A 16,502-nucleotide genomic window follows, 5' to 3' on the forward strand; every position below is an offset into this window, starting at 1 on the left:
TTGATTAAATCAGGAGTGCAAAACAAACAAAATTGAGGCCTACTAAAAACAATCAATCTAATATTTCCACAGTAGTATGGAGGAATTCAAAGGTGCTAAACTCATGAATTAAGAGACGATACACAAAACTCCATTCTCTCCGGCTCACTGACAACCAAGAAGACATTTAATGCACATCTGCGGAATCACATATTACATTTTCATCATCTCATTTCATCGTCTCAGAATCCAAAATGTCTTGTCCTCTTCTTCTGGCTTCGAGCATTTATACCGCTTTCAGTCTGCTGTTGTGTATTGGAAACCATCTGACCAATAGCGTTCTGAATCTGGCTTCTGGCTCTGTTTTACATTGAGTGTGTGTTGGAAGTTCCGAGAATTCTGGGCCGACCTCGTGGAAGTTAAATCTGCTCCCTCAGAGGACCATTAGTCAGATTGTTAGTTCTTATCTGTCCAAACAGAGACTCTGGCTGAGTCCCTTGACTGCCAGGAATGTCTCGTACAACACCTTATTTGGTGTTGAACCAGCACAACGTAACACATTCCTTTTCATTAAAACATATCTTAATGTGAATTAACACAACTTTTAACTATTAACATAATTATATTCCTCAACAGTAGCAGCAGCAAAACACCAGCTGGACAAGAGGTCATCTTCATCACCTCTTTTTATTTCTACATTCCGATCGATTTCAATACACTCTGGTTCAATTTGAAAAGGGTTACTAATGTCATTGTTTTGGCTGGAGGAGCCAGGCAGTTGGACCATTTGACGTCATTTACCCAGAATGCATTACAGCATGAACATGGCAAAATTTGTGTGACAATATTTTATTAAACTTTCTAAAAATTAAATATTATTACTCAGTATTACTAGTATTACTACTGTATTGTTTTTACATCTAAAATAAACATTTCCCAAAAAAGGTATGTTGTTATAATTAATCATAGATCCCTTTAAGTCTGGTTTCTGTTCAATCAGAAATCTTTGGAAATATTTATCCATATATTTCCAGAGTCTTCAGAGTCTGATCTCTTGCATGTCTCTGTCCAGCAACTCAGACCAATTACAGTTTCTCCCTTAGTCTAATCTGTTTTAGTTTTTAGCTCTTGCCTTATGATAAGAATGATAATTTAATATTCTATCTAACATTGTCTCTACTGTTTCTATTATTTATTCCAGGACTACGTAAAGGTCGGTTCTGGATCACACCAGACCCATACCATAATGAGGACAACATTCAAATTGGTCGGGAGGTCAAAATTAGCTGCCAGGTGGAAGCCACACCTTCAGAGGAGCTGCAGTTCAGCTGGCTAAAGAATGGCCGGCCATTGAAGAGCTCTGAGCGAATGGTCATCACCCATACTGACCCCAGCATCTCACCAGGAACCACCAACCTTGACATAATTGATCTAAAATTTACAGACTTTGGCACCTACACATGTGTGGCATCACTGAGAAATGGAGGAATCCCAGAGATCAGCATTGATGTAAATATTTCTTCAACCACAGGTGAGGTACTCCCTGGAATTATGATTTGGTAAATCATTTTTGCCACCAAAATAGTCTTTCTGTGGAACTGAAAACTGTTTTTCCAACGTCTTTACTGACTTCTGAGAGTGAAGCATGACTCTCCACTAAAAATGAAATCCTTCGTGCTCTTCATGAGACCATTTGCTTCTAAATTATTTGTCTCTACTGACTAAGCATGATGAATAACTTTTGGTTTAATCATTATTCATTTGCTCTGCACTGATAAGAAAAGTAATTATATAAAAATAATTACTTAATATTTAATATTTACCAACCTCCATCTAGCCAGTTTATGCTTAATAACTGGATGACTTATTTACGACATTTACTATATTTTTACCAAACCTTTTCTCTTATTTTTGTCATCATCATGTAAGCTTATATCTTACACAATGAACATGGACAAAAATATTTTCATAAAAATTTATTTATTAGAATCACAAACAATCAGCTGAGATATTCTGGGAATCATGAAAAAATATTTTAATAAGTATATAAAAGATGAGGAGACAGTGAAGAAGATGATGTCAGGAGGAGTAAGAGGATCACTGGGAACTTCTGAGAAGCTGCATCCAAACCTGGAACTGTTTCCTCTCCTTCTGAAGAGCCATCTGCTTAAAACAATAAACTGCATGTAAGAAGCTAATCAAATGGAAATATGTATATAATAAGGATGCTCCGATCAGGTCTTTTGCTGCCAATTCCGATACCGATCACCAGTGAGGCCGAGCTCTGCCGATCACCTGGATTGACTGTTAATTTTTTAGCTTTAGGTATAAATGTTACTATGTGATATAACAAAATAAAAAATTGATCTGGCAATAAATTAACCTAATTTAAGCATAAAACATGCAAAATACTTGCAGGCACAATACAGTAGCTACTCAGTCAAAAGGACAACTGAAAAACCTGCAATCGGTAAAATAATATTTAATAGTAAGGCTCTCAGTACTATAAATTATAGTCAAATCTGCCTATATCAAATAATTTCAAGTAAAAAAGGAAACATTCATTCAAAGTCAAATGCAGGCTGCATCAAAATAAACAATCCTTCTTGATAGCTTGGCTAGCTGATTAATGCTGGTCAGAAATTAGTCATTTCTGACCGAGCGAGGAACACAGGAGGAGACATCGATTAATTTTTCAGAGATTATCTGTCTTGTGTTAGGACAGCGAAGGTTTTAATACATCTAAAATATTTTCTTTTTTTAAGTTAGATGCTGCAGCTTCAAGCAGAGGTTCGGTGTGAGAGTCACTACCAGGTGGAGCAGAAGCGGCGCTCCGTCTGTGAAATATTACTACCTGTAGCGTAGCAGCGGTTCAACAGCGAGAGCAGAACCAGCGTCTTACATCGCAGCTCCAAGACTTAAATAATTTTCCAGGTTATGTGTTTAGCTTTCTGACCGTCATGCTAATCCGGGTGAGTGTTTGTAGTTGTTCGCTACTTTACCGTCCTTTTTTCCTGCATTGAGCCTCGATAAAGTCAAACTCCGTCAAGTGCTTGTTTGTTTAAATATCACACTAGATTCGTTGTGTTGATGCATTTTGACGCGCTTCACCCCCGAGATAAATTTCCACCGCAGCACCCAAACTTCCCTGTTCACTCTCAGAGCGTTATAGTTCCACACATCATTGCAGGATTTACTGCTGCGCGTTTGCGCAGTGTGAAGGAAAGAAGAGATCAGCTGCACAGGCAGGCTGCGAAATGAGATACAGGTGATGGGCAACAAGAGACAGTGATCGGCGATCACCTATCACACACTTTTTCATGGAAATTGGCCGATTATGATCGGTGGTCGATCGATTGGCACACCTCTAGTATATAATGCAAACACACAAATGCAATTAGTAGGGAAAGTGTTCTGTTTAATAAATGAGGGGTACTGTCTTAAAATATTTTTCTTAATTTGAATTTACATACTAAATAATTCCAAGGAAGGGAATATAAGTAATTTGTACTGGAAGAAAACACTGGCAACATTTAGAAGATACTAGTAATGTAGAAGTATTGAACTCTCCAGAGAATATTATATTTTGATACACATATCAAACAGTATATATACAAACACATTAAACACTTCATCTTGCACTTTCAGCCACTACAAACAGATAACAGGCAGCAGAAAACAACATGCCGAGATTCAATTCAATTCAAATTCAGATCAGAAATGCGTTATCATCCCAAAAGGAAATTAAATGTTGTTTTTACTTATATTAATTCAGATTATTCAAAGACCTCTCCTTGAGCTGCCACCTTATCGTGGTGGAGGGGTTTGAGTCTCCCAATGATCCTAGGAGCTATGCTGTCTGGGGCTTTATGCCCCTGGTAGGGTCACCCAAGGCAGACAGGTCCTAGGTGAGGAACCAGACAAAGCGCAGCCCGAAGACCCCGTATGATGAATACAAACTTTGGACTTCGTTTTCCCTCGCCCGGACGCGGGCCATCGGGGCCCCACTCTGGAGCCAGGCCTGGAGGTGGGGCACGATGGCGAGCGCCTGGTGGCCGGGCTTTTACCCACGGAGCCCGGCCGGGCTCAGCCCGAAGAGGAGACGTGGGTCCCCCTTCCAATGGGCTCACCACCTGTCCGAGGGGCCAAAGGGGTCGGGTGCATTGTGCTATGGGCGGCAGCCGAGGGAGGGGACCCTGGCGGTCTGATCCTCGGCTGCAGAAGCTGGCTCTTAAGACGTGGAACGTCACCTCTCTGGTGGGGAAGGAACTGGAGCTAGTGTGTGAGGCTGAGAGGTTCCGGTTAGAAATAGTCGGCCTCACCTCGACACATGGCTCTGGTTCTGGAACCAGTCTCCTTGAGAGGGGCTGGACGTACTTCCACTCTGGAGTTGCCCACGGTGAGAGGCGCCAGGCTGGAGTGGGCATACTTGTTGCCCCCCATTTGGGCGCCTGTACGTTGGGGTTCACCCCGGTGAACGAGAGGGTAGCCTCCCTCCGCCTACGGGTGGGGGGACGGGTTCTGACTGTTGTTTGTGCTTACGGGCCAAACAGCAGTTCAGATTACCCTCCCTTCTTGGAGTCCTTAGAGGGGGTACTGGAGAGTGCCCCTCCTGGGGACTCCCTTGTTCTACTGGAGGACTTCAACGCTCACGTGGGCAATGACAGTGAGACCTGGAGAGGCGTGGTTGGGAGGAACGGCCCCCCCGATCTGAACCCAAGTGGTGTTCTGTTGTTAGACTTCTGTTCTGTCACGGATTGTCCATCACGAACACCATGTTCAGGCATAAGGGCGTCCACATGTGCACTTGGCACCAGGACGCCCTAGGCCGCAGTTCGATGATTGACTTTGTCATCGTCTCATCGGATTTGCGGCCATATATCTTGGACACTCGGGTGAAGAGAGGGAAGGAAGCCGGTCAGACCTGGCAGGCCCAAACATGTAGTGAGGGTCTGCTGGGAACGTCTGGCGGAGCCCCCTGTGAGACGGAGCTTCAACTCTCATCTCCGGCAGAACTTTGAACACGTTTCGGGGGAGGTGGGGGACATTGAGTCTGAGTGGACCATGTTCTGTACCTCCATTGCCGAGGCGGTCTATCGGAGCTGCGGCCGCAAGGTTGTTGGTGCCTGTCGCGGCGGCAACCCTCGAACCCGTTGGTGGACACCTTTGGTGAGGGATGCTGTCAAGCTGAAGAAGAAGTCCTACCAGGCTTTTTTGGCCTGTGGGACTCCAGAAGCAGCTGATGGGTACCGGCGGGCGAAACGGCATGCAGCTCGGGTTGTCGCTGAGGCAAAAACTCAGGCATGGGAGGAGTTTGGAGAGGCCATGGAGAAAGACTTCCGTACGGCTTCGAGGCGATTCTGGTCCACCATCCGGCGTCTCAGGAGGGGGAAGCAGTGCAGCACCAACACTGTTTATAGTGGGGATGGTGCGCTGCTGACCTCAACTCGGGACGTTGTGGGCCGGTGGGCGGAATACTTCGAAGACCTCCTCAATCCCACCAACATGCCTTCTGTTGAGGAAGCTGAGCATGGGGACTCTGGGTTGGGCTCTCCAATCTCTGGGGACGAGGTTGCCAAGGTGGTCAAAAAGCTCCTCGGTGGCAGGGCCCCGGGGGTGGATGAGATCCGCCCGGAGTTCCTTAAGGCTCTGGATGTTGCAGGGTTGTGTTGGCTTACACGACTCTGCAATATCGCATGGACATCGGGGGCAGTTCCCCTGGATTGGCAGACTGGGGTGGTGGTCCCCCCTGCTTCAATTACAGGGGGGTCACACTCTTAAGCCTCCCTGGTAAGGTCAATTCTGGGGTCCTGGAGAGGAGGGTCTGCTGGATAGTCGAACCTCGGATTCAGGAAGAGCAGTGTGGTTTTCGTCCTGGTCGTGGAACACTGGACCAGCTCTACACCCTCAGCGGGGTCCTGGAGGGTGCATGGGAGTTTGCCCAACCAGTCTACATGTGTTTTGTGGACTTGGAGAAGGCGTTCGACCGTGTCCCTTGGGAGGCCCTGTGGGGGGTACTCCGGGAGTATGGGGTACCGGGCCCTTTGATACGGGCTGTCAGATCCCTGTATGACTGGTGTCAGAGTCTGGTCCGCATTGCCGGCAGTAAGTCGGGCTCATTTCCAGTGAGAGTTGGACTCCGCCAAGGCTGCCCTTTGTCACCGATTCTGTTCATTACTACGTGATCTGCAGCTCTCACTGTAACGGTTCGCAGCCGGGATGAGGCTCAGTGCCTCCAAATCCGAGGCCATGGTCTTGAGCCGGAAAAGGGTAGAGTGCCTTCTCTGGGTCAGGGGGGTCGTCCTGCCTCAAGTGGAGGAGTTTAAGTATCTGGGGATCTTGTTCACGAATAAGGGAAGAAGGGAGCGGGGGATCGACAGGCGGATTGGGGCAGCGTCTGCCGTGAAGCGGGCGTTGTACCGGTCCGTCGTGGTGAAGAGAGAGCTGAGCCAAAAAGCAAAGCTCTCGATTTACCGGTCGATCTACATTCCCACCCTCATCTATGGTCATGAGCTTTGGGTCATGACCGAAAGAATGAGATCACGGGTACAAGCGGCCGAAATGGGTTTCCTCCGCAGGGTGGCTGGGCTCTCCCTTAGAGATAGGGTGAGAAGCTCGGTCATCCGGGAGGGACTCGGAGTAGAGCCGCTGCTCCTCCACGGCGAGAGGAGCCAGTTGAGGCTCTGGTAAGGATGCCTCCTGGACGCCTCCCTCGTGAGGTGTTCCGGGCACGTCCCACCAGGAGGAGGCCTCGGGGAAGACCCAGGAAACGCTGGAGGGATTACGTCTCTCGACTGGCCTGGAAACGCCTTGGGGTTCCCCCGGAGGAGCTGGAAGAAGTGGCTGGGGAGAGGGAAGTCTGGGCCTCCCTTCTGAAGCTGCTGCCCCCGCGACCCGACCCCGGATAAGCGGAAGAAAATGGATGGATGGATGGATGGATGGATGGATTATCCAAAGAGTTATTGTGGAAGGTGATGGCTGTGTGCAGGAAAGATCTCTTGTAGTGGTCTGTATTACAGCGAATCTGAAGAAACCTCTGACTGAATGCACTGTTTTCCTAAGACTGTGAGGGTTTGAGTTTTTAGTATATTTATTTCTAGGTTATTTTGTGTTTATTTAGATCTGTGTAGTTGAGTCCCTTGCTGCCCTGTCTTCCCCCTTGATTGATCCCAGCTGTGTCTAGTTCCTTGATTACTAGATGTCTATTTAAACCTACCTGTTGTCTTTGTCTCTTGTCGGGTCCTTGTCGTACGTCACAGTCGTGTCTATCCTGTTCGCTGGTTTGTTTATTGCCTGGCCATCACAGTGGAACTGGAAAGTCCTGTATCGGCTTCAGCTCTGGTTTTCAGTCTCATTAGTCAGTTGCTACCAGTGTTAGCTGTAGCTAACATTTCACTGTGCCGCCTGAACTTGGACTGTTTGAACTCATCATTAAATTCATCTTCATCTTCATCTGGGTCCTTCCTGCGTTCTGTCTCACCACCTCAAACACCTCATGACAAAGACGGTCTCACGAAGAGGATGTAATCAATGTCAATTTATTTATAAAACACTTTAAAAACAGATATTAACTGCTCCAAAGTGCTGTACAATATTCATAAAACACACATAAAAACACAAATTAGAACAGACAGAACAATTAAATTACAATGTCAAGCCTTATGGAAAAGCCAAAAAATAAAAATGAGTTTTAAGAAGTGATTTGAAGTGTTCCAGACTGTGGGCAGATCTAATATTAAAAGGCAAGTTGTTCCACACATTAGGAGTAACGGTAATTTCACAGCTGCAGCTGCAGAGAGTGTAATTAATTCAGGGGGCACTCGTTTAATAGACGGTAAATTGCGTAAATAACTTGCTGGATATTGAAAGTTCCAGTTGTTATGGATACATGGGTAAATATATAATCTCACAGGACATTTAAAGAACTACTTACAATTAAAATAAGGAAGAATTATATAGGCAGACATTTGAAACTTAGACGTAAAAGGGTTTTAAGGGGCTGTATTGTTATTAGCTAGTCATCTTTTAGCTAACATTACCGGCATCCAACATCTTTACTCAACAGTCTGTTAGTTTGGGGGAAAAACTGTGCAAAGTTCTTTGCATTTTACTGGTTGTGTCGAGAAAAGTCGAGCTCATCCCACTTCCCCATGCTGGAGATTTTAGTTTAATAGTAATAATAAATAAAATTACCTTAAAATTAATTACACAGGTGACATCAAGACCCAACAGTAGAGTCAGACGGTAATAAAATGAATCTGGTTGTGTGTGTTGTTATTGTGTCCTGCAAACTTTGTTTAATTTTACTTTTTTCTATTTAATCATAAAAAATCAAAGTCAGGCAGAAAGAGAGTCATGGAACAGGAAAAGCTGGTTTCCTGAAGAAAAGGGGAAGTTTCTATCTTGCATCAGGCTAAAAATAGTTCAGACCATTCCTTATTTTAAAGCATTAAAGGTTTTTAAAGAATAAAATCTAAACGTTTTGAGAGATTGGATAAAACCCAGAGTAAAATACTTAAAATGATGTCTTATAATTATGCCAATAATTAATATTGGTTTAACCAGTGGTTGATGTTGGTTTGATTATAAGAATATTTACACTTACTCTTACACTTGTGGAAGTACTTAAAGGTGAAACAAGTAACTGTAATTTGGTATCAGATAATTAGAATAATGGATTATTATTGGGTTCTTTTCAGAAATGTCTGTAATAACTCACCTTATGATTATAATAAGAGTAACTAATAAGTTATGGTTATTATAACATTATAAATTAATGTTAAATCAAAAAGGTTATAAATGTGATTTTGACATTGAACTTGAAAAGGTGTAAAATGTTGTAACTGTAATTAAAGGTCACTGATGTTGTGTTGAAGGTAGATGGTAGGTGAAAGGTCAGGGGAAAAGAGGAACTGATAGGAGAGCGGAGATGACTAAGGCCTTATTGCTAAACTTCAACTTGCCTAAGAAAAGGTTGGGCAGGAAACAGAGGTAGGAGGAACTGTTGAGCAACTTGGGGACATTAGAACAGACATCAGGTCATGAGGTCTCCAAAGTGACGGATATGAGATCATCTGTCCAAGCAGTCAGCCAATGAGAGGCACAGCAACAAAGCTAGCCAATGTAAACGCACCAAAAGGTGGATAAACTCTTTATAAGGTGGGTGCAAAAGAGGAATCTTTGGTTGGATCCTTCAGGCAGCTTCGAGCCAAGACGGAGATGGACAAAGAACTCTGCATCTGAAGAAGAGCCGGGGCCACAGAGCCGAAGACTGTTCTACACATGGGGACCAACCCATCAGCCCCGCAACATGTGGCTTCAAATCGCACTTCTCTCGACAGCTGGGTTTAGACCCCCAAAGACAAAGACCAAGGCAAAGATGAAGATTAAGACAAAGAACAAAGGCAAAGAGGAAGAACTGGTGTGTTCCTTCCGTGGGACCAGAAAGATCGTGAGACGAGGAGAAGGGAGCTACGGAGCTGCAAGACAAGAAGCTGAGGACCGCTACGCGCATGAGGAAGTCACCCTGAGGCCCGAGACCTGCCGCTCTAAGTCAGTACTCTTCCTGTACTGGGAACCTCCTGCTGCTGCAACACCTTCTTCATCATCAGGACAGTTCTGGGGTTCAAAATGCCAAACTCTGTCCGTCTCTCTCAAAGTTTCCCTTTTTTAGTTCTCAGTGTCAGCATTAGGGAAAGATAGGCTAGATTATTGATTTTACTTATTTGATTATTTCTGCTACTGAATTAAGCTGTACTGACCCTTGCAAAATTGCCTTACTAATAAAATAATTAGCATTTAAGAAAATCTAAAAGATGTTGTGGACATTCAATTAATGAGTCACCTTAAACTTCTTTGATGGTCATAAAATAGCTATGAAGTTTGATTCTGGGAGGAAAAAGTAGAAATGTTTTATAGGTTGCTTTTAGCCAAAACTAAAATAATGACCTTGGGACTTAAATCTAAGTCACTGAACTTAATCTAGCCGTTAACAAGTGCCGTTATTTTAGGAGAGGAGCTACCGTTAACAGGAGTGGTTGTAGGGGTTATGCAGCTGTGAGGGCTACTCAGCGGATTGCTCTTCAACTGTAAAAGGTCATAACTTCTGGATCGAAGGTAGTCAGAGCTAGACGAGTCCTTTCCGACCCCAGTTTAAACAGATAATCCTCCACAAACTATCGCTAGGGTAAGACCCGAGTTCTGGGGATTTTCCGGACCTGTTAGACAGAGAACTGGGCAGTAGTGAGTCCGAAGGGTTGTGAGGAGTAGGCGGGACTTACTATTGGGTAGTAACAGACAGTTGACTGCCATGATTTTAACACACACCTGAGTAACTGCGCAGCAGCAGAAGCAGCAGGTTTCCATCGCTGCCGTACAGGTGTAAACCCAGCGCAAGCTCATGGTGCATTCATGGTGACCAAAAACAGGTCACGACATCTTAACAATGGATTAGCCAGTATTAACTGCTGAATAAAAGTGACAGAAGGTACATATATGGGAAGTGTGGAAGGCCCTACTGTATAAGTACAGTAGCAAAACAATATAGGAATAACAGAGAATTGGCCACTTTAGGGTAAAAACAATATACAGCTTCCAGCCCAGGAGGGGCACGGCTAACTCTGTGCCCGCCCAAGTCGATGGGCCTGGCCAGGAGACCTAGCAATGCGGTTCATGACCCTGTGATGTCACCGCCTTAACTTATGTCTTTGTTTTGTCTGAATGTTATCTGCATCCTTCCCTAATGTGTCCTTTTCTCTTTCGTAATTCATTATTAGTTAAAAACTGTACTCACTATTTAACCCTGAAAAGGAATTGGAACAAACTTACAATCCAGAAAAAAATTCTTCCAGAACAGGAACATTTAGTTCTTATTATTACTTAGAAACTGTGGCGTACTCGTTGTGTTTACAAATTTAGAACATACCTAGAAGGTCCAGAGAATACTTACTTATTATTTAGCAACCCAGAACAGGGATTAGAACAAACTTGGAATCCAGAAAAGCCACCTTAGCAACTACTTTTTAGACTCCTATTCTTCCAACACAGAAAAGGAAATAGACCAGAGGATACTTACTTTTACTTATCTACCAACACTGAATAGAAGTATTCAGTTTACATGTGTTAGATCAACATTTGACTATTTTTCTTCTTTGGTTTGTTATTTTGTTTATATTTCATTTTAATTCATGTAAAGCACTTTAAATTGCCTTGTTGCTGAAAATGTGCTATATAAATAAAATTATTGTACCTTACCGAACAGTGATCAAGATGGACAGAAAAACTTCTGTCTTTCAAATACGATGAGAACTAATCTAAAACTGTACCCTTAAGACCAACACAGTGCTGCAAAGAAATCTCCTTTTGGATGAACTAACATCGTAAAATAACTTTTTGTGACAAATTAATAGTGTACTCTCCTCTATTTACTGCTTACTCGGCTTGTTTTTACTGAGAGTCTGGTCTGATATGATTTGTACTTTGTTCAACTCTCCCTACAGGTCTGGAACATTTCTGTTTTGTGGAGTGAGTTTGCTGTTGCTTTTGCTATTTGTAGCATTTCTCCCTCTTGCTTCTTTTGCAGCATTTTATGCTGTTGTAGGCTTTTTTGTTTGTATTTGTTCTGTTGTTCAAAGGTTATTACATCATAACATTTCTGTTATTACATCATTTTTTGTTTGCAGCACTTCTCTGTTTTGTTTTTTTACATGTGTTTGCAGCTCGTTTTGCAATTTGCTGTGCTCTTGCACCTGTTGGCTTCGATAAAGAGAATAAATAGGGGACTCGGGAGCAAAGGAAGATTTCTCCTGTTGTAGAGTACCCAGAGAAGCAACAGGAAAGCTGTCTTCATGAAGGAAAACAGAAGGATGTACTTCTAGAGAAGGCTAAGATCCTTCAGGGTTTGCAGCAAGATACTGAAAACTTTCTATCAGTCTGTTGTGGAGAGTGTAATTTCTTCTCCCGTCATCTGTTGGGGCATCAGAACCAGGAACCTCAAAAGGCTCAAACGTCTAGTAAAGAAGGCTGGTTCTGTTCTGGGAATGATGTGGAACCTCTGGAGATAATGATGCTAAGAAGAATATTACATAAAAACAAGAATATTATTAACAACCCTGACCATGCTCTTCATGACCCTGTCTTAGAAAAACAATTATTTTAGTCAGAGGCTTCTTGAAATTCGCTGTAATACAGACAAATACAGGAGACATTTCCTGCCAACAGCCGTCACCATCTTCAGTAACTCTATGAAGAATCTAAATTAACGAGTTACAACATTCAGATTCCCTTTGGGATCAATAAACAATTTTTAAATTGAATTTCAATTGCACTTCATTGGATCGCTCAGAATGAGCTAGACGATGTCATTGGGGGAGGGATGTCTGGGTTCATGCTGAGATCTGTTGACTCCATCTCAGGAGGGTTTTGTCTCATTTAATCACCATAAAGCCTGTTTCCTATAACAGTAGGCTGTTGTTAAATGGAGGTTTAAGGAATGTCAAGGAAGATGATGGGGAAAAAAATCACATTCCCTTTGCAAATGATATCCCTCACTGCATCCACTGGAATGTAAGCAACATTCAGAGACAACATGCCAGTGAAGCTGGTGAGTTAAAGGAGTGTAACACATATACACACACATCTTAAACACAGTGTAAGTAAGTAAGTCTGTGAACTCTGTACAGCCAGCTTTCCCAGCCAACAATCTCTGATACAGTGGTAGTTACACTAGATCAGGGGTCGGCAACCCAAAATGTTGAAAGAGCCATATTGGACCAAAAACCAAATGTGTCTGGAGCCGCAAAAAATTAAAAGCCTTATATAAGGCTTGTAATGAAGGCAAAACAAGCGTTAAGTGTTTATATCAGCTTATTATCAAAATGACTAAGTGCATATATAATTAGCATTCATGATTAAATGTTTATTTTCCCTGCAGTTTTTACATTAAATTTACCTGATAGAGGAATTTCCAGTTGAAGGGAGTCAGTAACTGGAGTTACTGGTTGGACTAAAGAGCTACAAGTGAACACAGAGCAGCTGGTGGATCATCAGAGTGGAAGAGATGGTGAAGGTGGAGGACAGGTGGAGTGAAGGTGGAGGACAGGTGGAGTGAAGGTGGAGGACAGGTGGAGTGAAGGTGGAGGACATGTGGAGTGAAGGTGGAGGACATGTGGAGTGAAGGTGGAGGACATGTGGAGTGAAGGTGGAGGACATGTGGAGTGAAGGTGGAGGACATGTGGAGTGAAGGTGGAGGACATGTGGAGTGAAGGTGGAGGACAGGTGGAGTGAAGGTGGAGGACATGTGGAGTGAAGGTGGAGGACATGTGGAGTGAAGGTGGAGGACAGGTGGAGTGAAGGTGGAGGACATGTGGAGTGAAGGTGGAGGACAGGTGGAGTGAAGGTGGAGGACATGTGGAGTGAAGGTGGAGGACAGGTGGAGTGAAGGTGGAGGACATGTGGAGTGAAGGTGGAGGACATGTGGAGTGAAGGTGGAGGACATGTGGAGTGAAGGTGGAGGACATGTGGAGTGAAGGTGGAGGACAGGTGGAGTGAAGTTGGAGGACATGTGGAGTGAAGGTGGAGGACATGTGGAGTGAAGGTGGAGGACATGTGGATTGAAGGTGGAGGACATGTGGAGTGAAGGTGGAGGACAGGTGGAGTGAAGGTGGAGGACAGGTGGAGTGAAGGTGGAGGACAGGTGGAGTGAAGGTGGAGGACATGTGGAGTGAAGGTGGAGGACAGGTGGAGTGAAGGTGGAGGACATGTAGAGTGAAGGTGGAGGACAGGTGGAGTGAAGGTGGAGGACATGTGGAGTGAAGGTGGAGGACAGGTGGAGTGAAGGTGGAGGACATGTGGAGTGAAGGTGGAGGACATGTGGAGTGAAGGTGGAGGACAGGTGGAGTGAAGGTGGAGGACATGTGGAGTGAAGGTGGAGGACAGGTGGAGTGAAGGTGGAGGACATGTGGAGTGAAGGTGGAGGACATGTGGAGTGAAGGTGGAGGACAGGTGGAGTGAAGGTGGAGGACATGTGGAGTGAAGGTGGAGGACAGGTGGAGTGAAGGTGGAGGACATGTGGAGTGAAGGTGGAGGACATGTGGAGTGAAGGTGGAGGACAGGTGGAGTGAAGGTGGAGGACATGTGGAGTGAAGGTGGAGGACAGGTGGAGTGAAGGTGGAGGACATGTGGAGTGAAGGTGGAGGACATGTGGAGTGAAGGTTTAGGACAGGTGGAGTGAAGGTGGAGGACAGGTGGAGTGAAGGTGGAGGACAGGTGGAGTGAAGGTGGAGGACATGTGGAGTGAAGGTGGAGGACAGGTGGAGTGAAGGTGGAGGACAGGTGGAGTGAAGGTGGAGGACATGTGGAGTGAAGGTGGAGGACATGTGGAGTGAAGGTGGAGGACATGTGGAGTGAAGGTGGAGGACATGTGGAGTGAAGGTGGAGGACAGGTGGAGTGAAGGTGGAGGACATGTGGAGTGAAGGTGGAGGACAGGTGGAGTGAAGGTGGAGGACATGTGGAGTGAAGGTGGAGGACATGTGGAGTGAAGGTGGAGGACAGGTGGAGTGAAGGTGGAGGACAGGTGGAGTGAAGGTGGAGGACATGTGGAGTGAAGGTGGAGGACAGGTGGAGTGAAGGTGGAGGACAGGTGGAGTGAAGGTGGAGGACATGTGGAGTGAAGGTGGAGGACAGGTGGAGTGAAGGTGGAGGACATGTGGAGTGAAGGTGGAGGACATGTGGAGTGAAGGTGGAGGACATGTGGAGTGAAGGTGGAGGACAGGTGGAGTGAAGGTGGAGGACATGTGGAGTGAAGGTGGAGGACAGGTGGAGTGAAGGTGGAGGACATGTGGAGTGAAGGTGGAGGACAGGTGGAGTGAAGGTGGAGGACATGTGGAGTGAAGGTGGAGGACAGGTGGAGTGAAGTTGGAGGACAGGTGGAGTGAAGGTGGAGGACATGTGGAGTGAAGGTGGAGGACATGTGGAGTGAAGGTGGAGGACATGTGGAGTGAAGGTGGAGGACAGGTGGAGTGAAGGTGGAGGACAGGTGGAGTGAAGGTGGAGGACGTGTGGAGTGAAGGTGGAGGACAGGTGGAGTGAAGGTGGAGGAAGGTGGAGGACAGTGGAGTGAAGGTGGAGTGGAGGTGGAGGACATGTGGAGTGAAGGTGGAGGACAGGTGGAGTGAAGGTGGAGGACATGTGGAGTGAAGGTGGAGGACAGGTGGAGTGAAGGTGGAGGACAGGTGGAGTGAAGGTGGAGGACATGTGGAGTGAAGGTGGAGGACATGTGGAGTGAAGGTGGAGGACATGTGGAGTGAAGGTGGAGGACATGTGGGAGGCTGTGGCTGCTGGAGCTGCTGGTCATGGGGGAGATTTTCTGGATCTGTGGCTTTTCCTCAGCATCTGAATAGATCTCAATTAACCTGTAACAAAAGCATTTAATTATAAACCTGCATAAACATCAGCATGATTTATTTAATTAATCGAAGCTTTGTCCAATAATACTTGATTGTCATGTATTTCTAAGTGGTCTGTAATACTGTAGTAAAGGCAGGTGATTTAAAAAACTCCTAATCACATTGAAGCAACATAAAGGGATCAAACTGAAACTAACCCTAACCCATAAACATCTCTCTCTCTCTCTCTCTCTCTCTCTCTCTCTCTCTCTCTGTCTCTCTCTCTCTCTCTCTTTGCAGCTAATAATCCTAATTACTGCCTTACAAAAACCTTTTACCTGATCCTCTTGGGCTTCTGCTTTGAGGTCTGACATCTTCAGCCAGGCAACATTTCTGTCTTACTTTCAAGTTGTCACCTGAAATTACATATGAGAAAAAACAATCATTACTTTAATCAGATATATTAAAGGAAACATTCACACACAAACATAAACACAATAATGTCCATTAAGAAAGAGTATTACCAACTCTGAGCGTCCTCTTCATCAGAAAAACAGTGTCTTCAGTCAGAGGCTGTAACACAGACTGCTACAGGAGGTCCTTCCTGCTCACAGCCATCAGCATCAACAACTCTTTGAAGGACGTTGAAATAATAAGATGAACATTAGATCTAACTGGTAATTTAACTAACATTGGCATTAAGCAGAGCATCACAGTACTTTGTTACTTCAGGACAAGGAGTTTCATGCACAAACTCCTTCATGCAAGGAGTTTGTGCATGAAGTGCTCTAGAACTTCCTGGTGGATGGATGGCTGTATTGACCTTGGACATCGCAGATGACATGGCACCCCAAACCATCAATGACTGTTGAAGCTTTAGACTGGAACTCAAGCAACATGGATTGTGTGTCTCCTCTCTTCCTCCAGATTCTGGGACCTTTTTTTGCAAAGAAAATGCAAAATTCACTTTCATCAGAGAACATAAGTTTGTTCTCTGATGAACAAAGCAGTCAAGTTCTTTTTGTCTTTAGCCCAGGCAAGACATATCATCTCTTGTTCAAGAAATGCCACAGCTGAATCCCATGTCTTGCATCCGTCTGTGTGGTGGTTCTGGAAGCACTGACTCCAGCTGCACTCCA

General features: G+C 44.8%; 1 protein-coding gene across 8 annotated transcripts in view; it reads left to right on the forward strand.

Annotated features, from left to right (window-relative positions):
* The window catches only part of LOC103458078 (MAM domain-containing glycosylphosphatidylinositol anchor protein 2-like), a 209,606-nt gene that overhangs the window by 100,753 nt on the left and 92,351 nt on the right, over window positions 1-16,502 (forward strand). For all 8 annotated transcript variants that reach the window (XR_014085738.1, XR_532533.3, XM_008398638.3 and 5 more), the window contains one exon: window positions 1,181-1,510. Coding sequence is in view for 6 of the 8 variants with exons in the window: in XM_008398638.3 (XP_008396860.1) it covers window positions 1,181-1,510 (330 nt within the window). In the remaining 2 variants the exon portion in view is untranslated. The remainder of the gene's footprint in view (window positions 1-1,180; window positions 1,511-16,502) is intronic.

The sequence above is a fragment of the Poecilia reticulata genome, chromosome 22, assembly GCF_904066995.2.
Source record: "Poecilia reticulata chromosome 22, P_reticulata-male-v2, whole genome shotgun sequence".
NCBI lineage: Eukaryota > Metazoa > Chordata > Actinopteri > Cyprinodontiformes > Poeciliidae > Poecilia > Poecilia reticulata.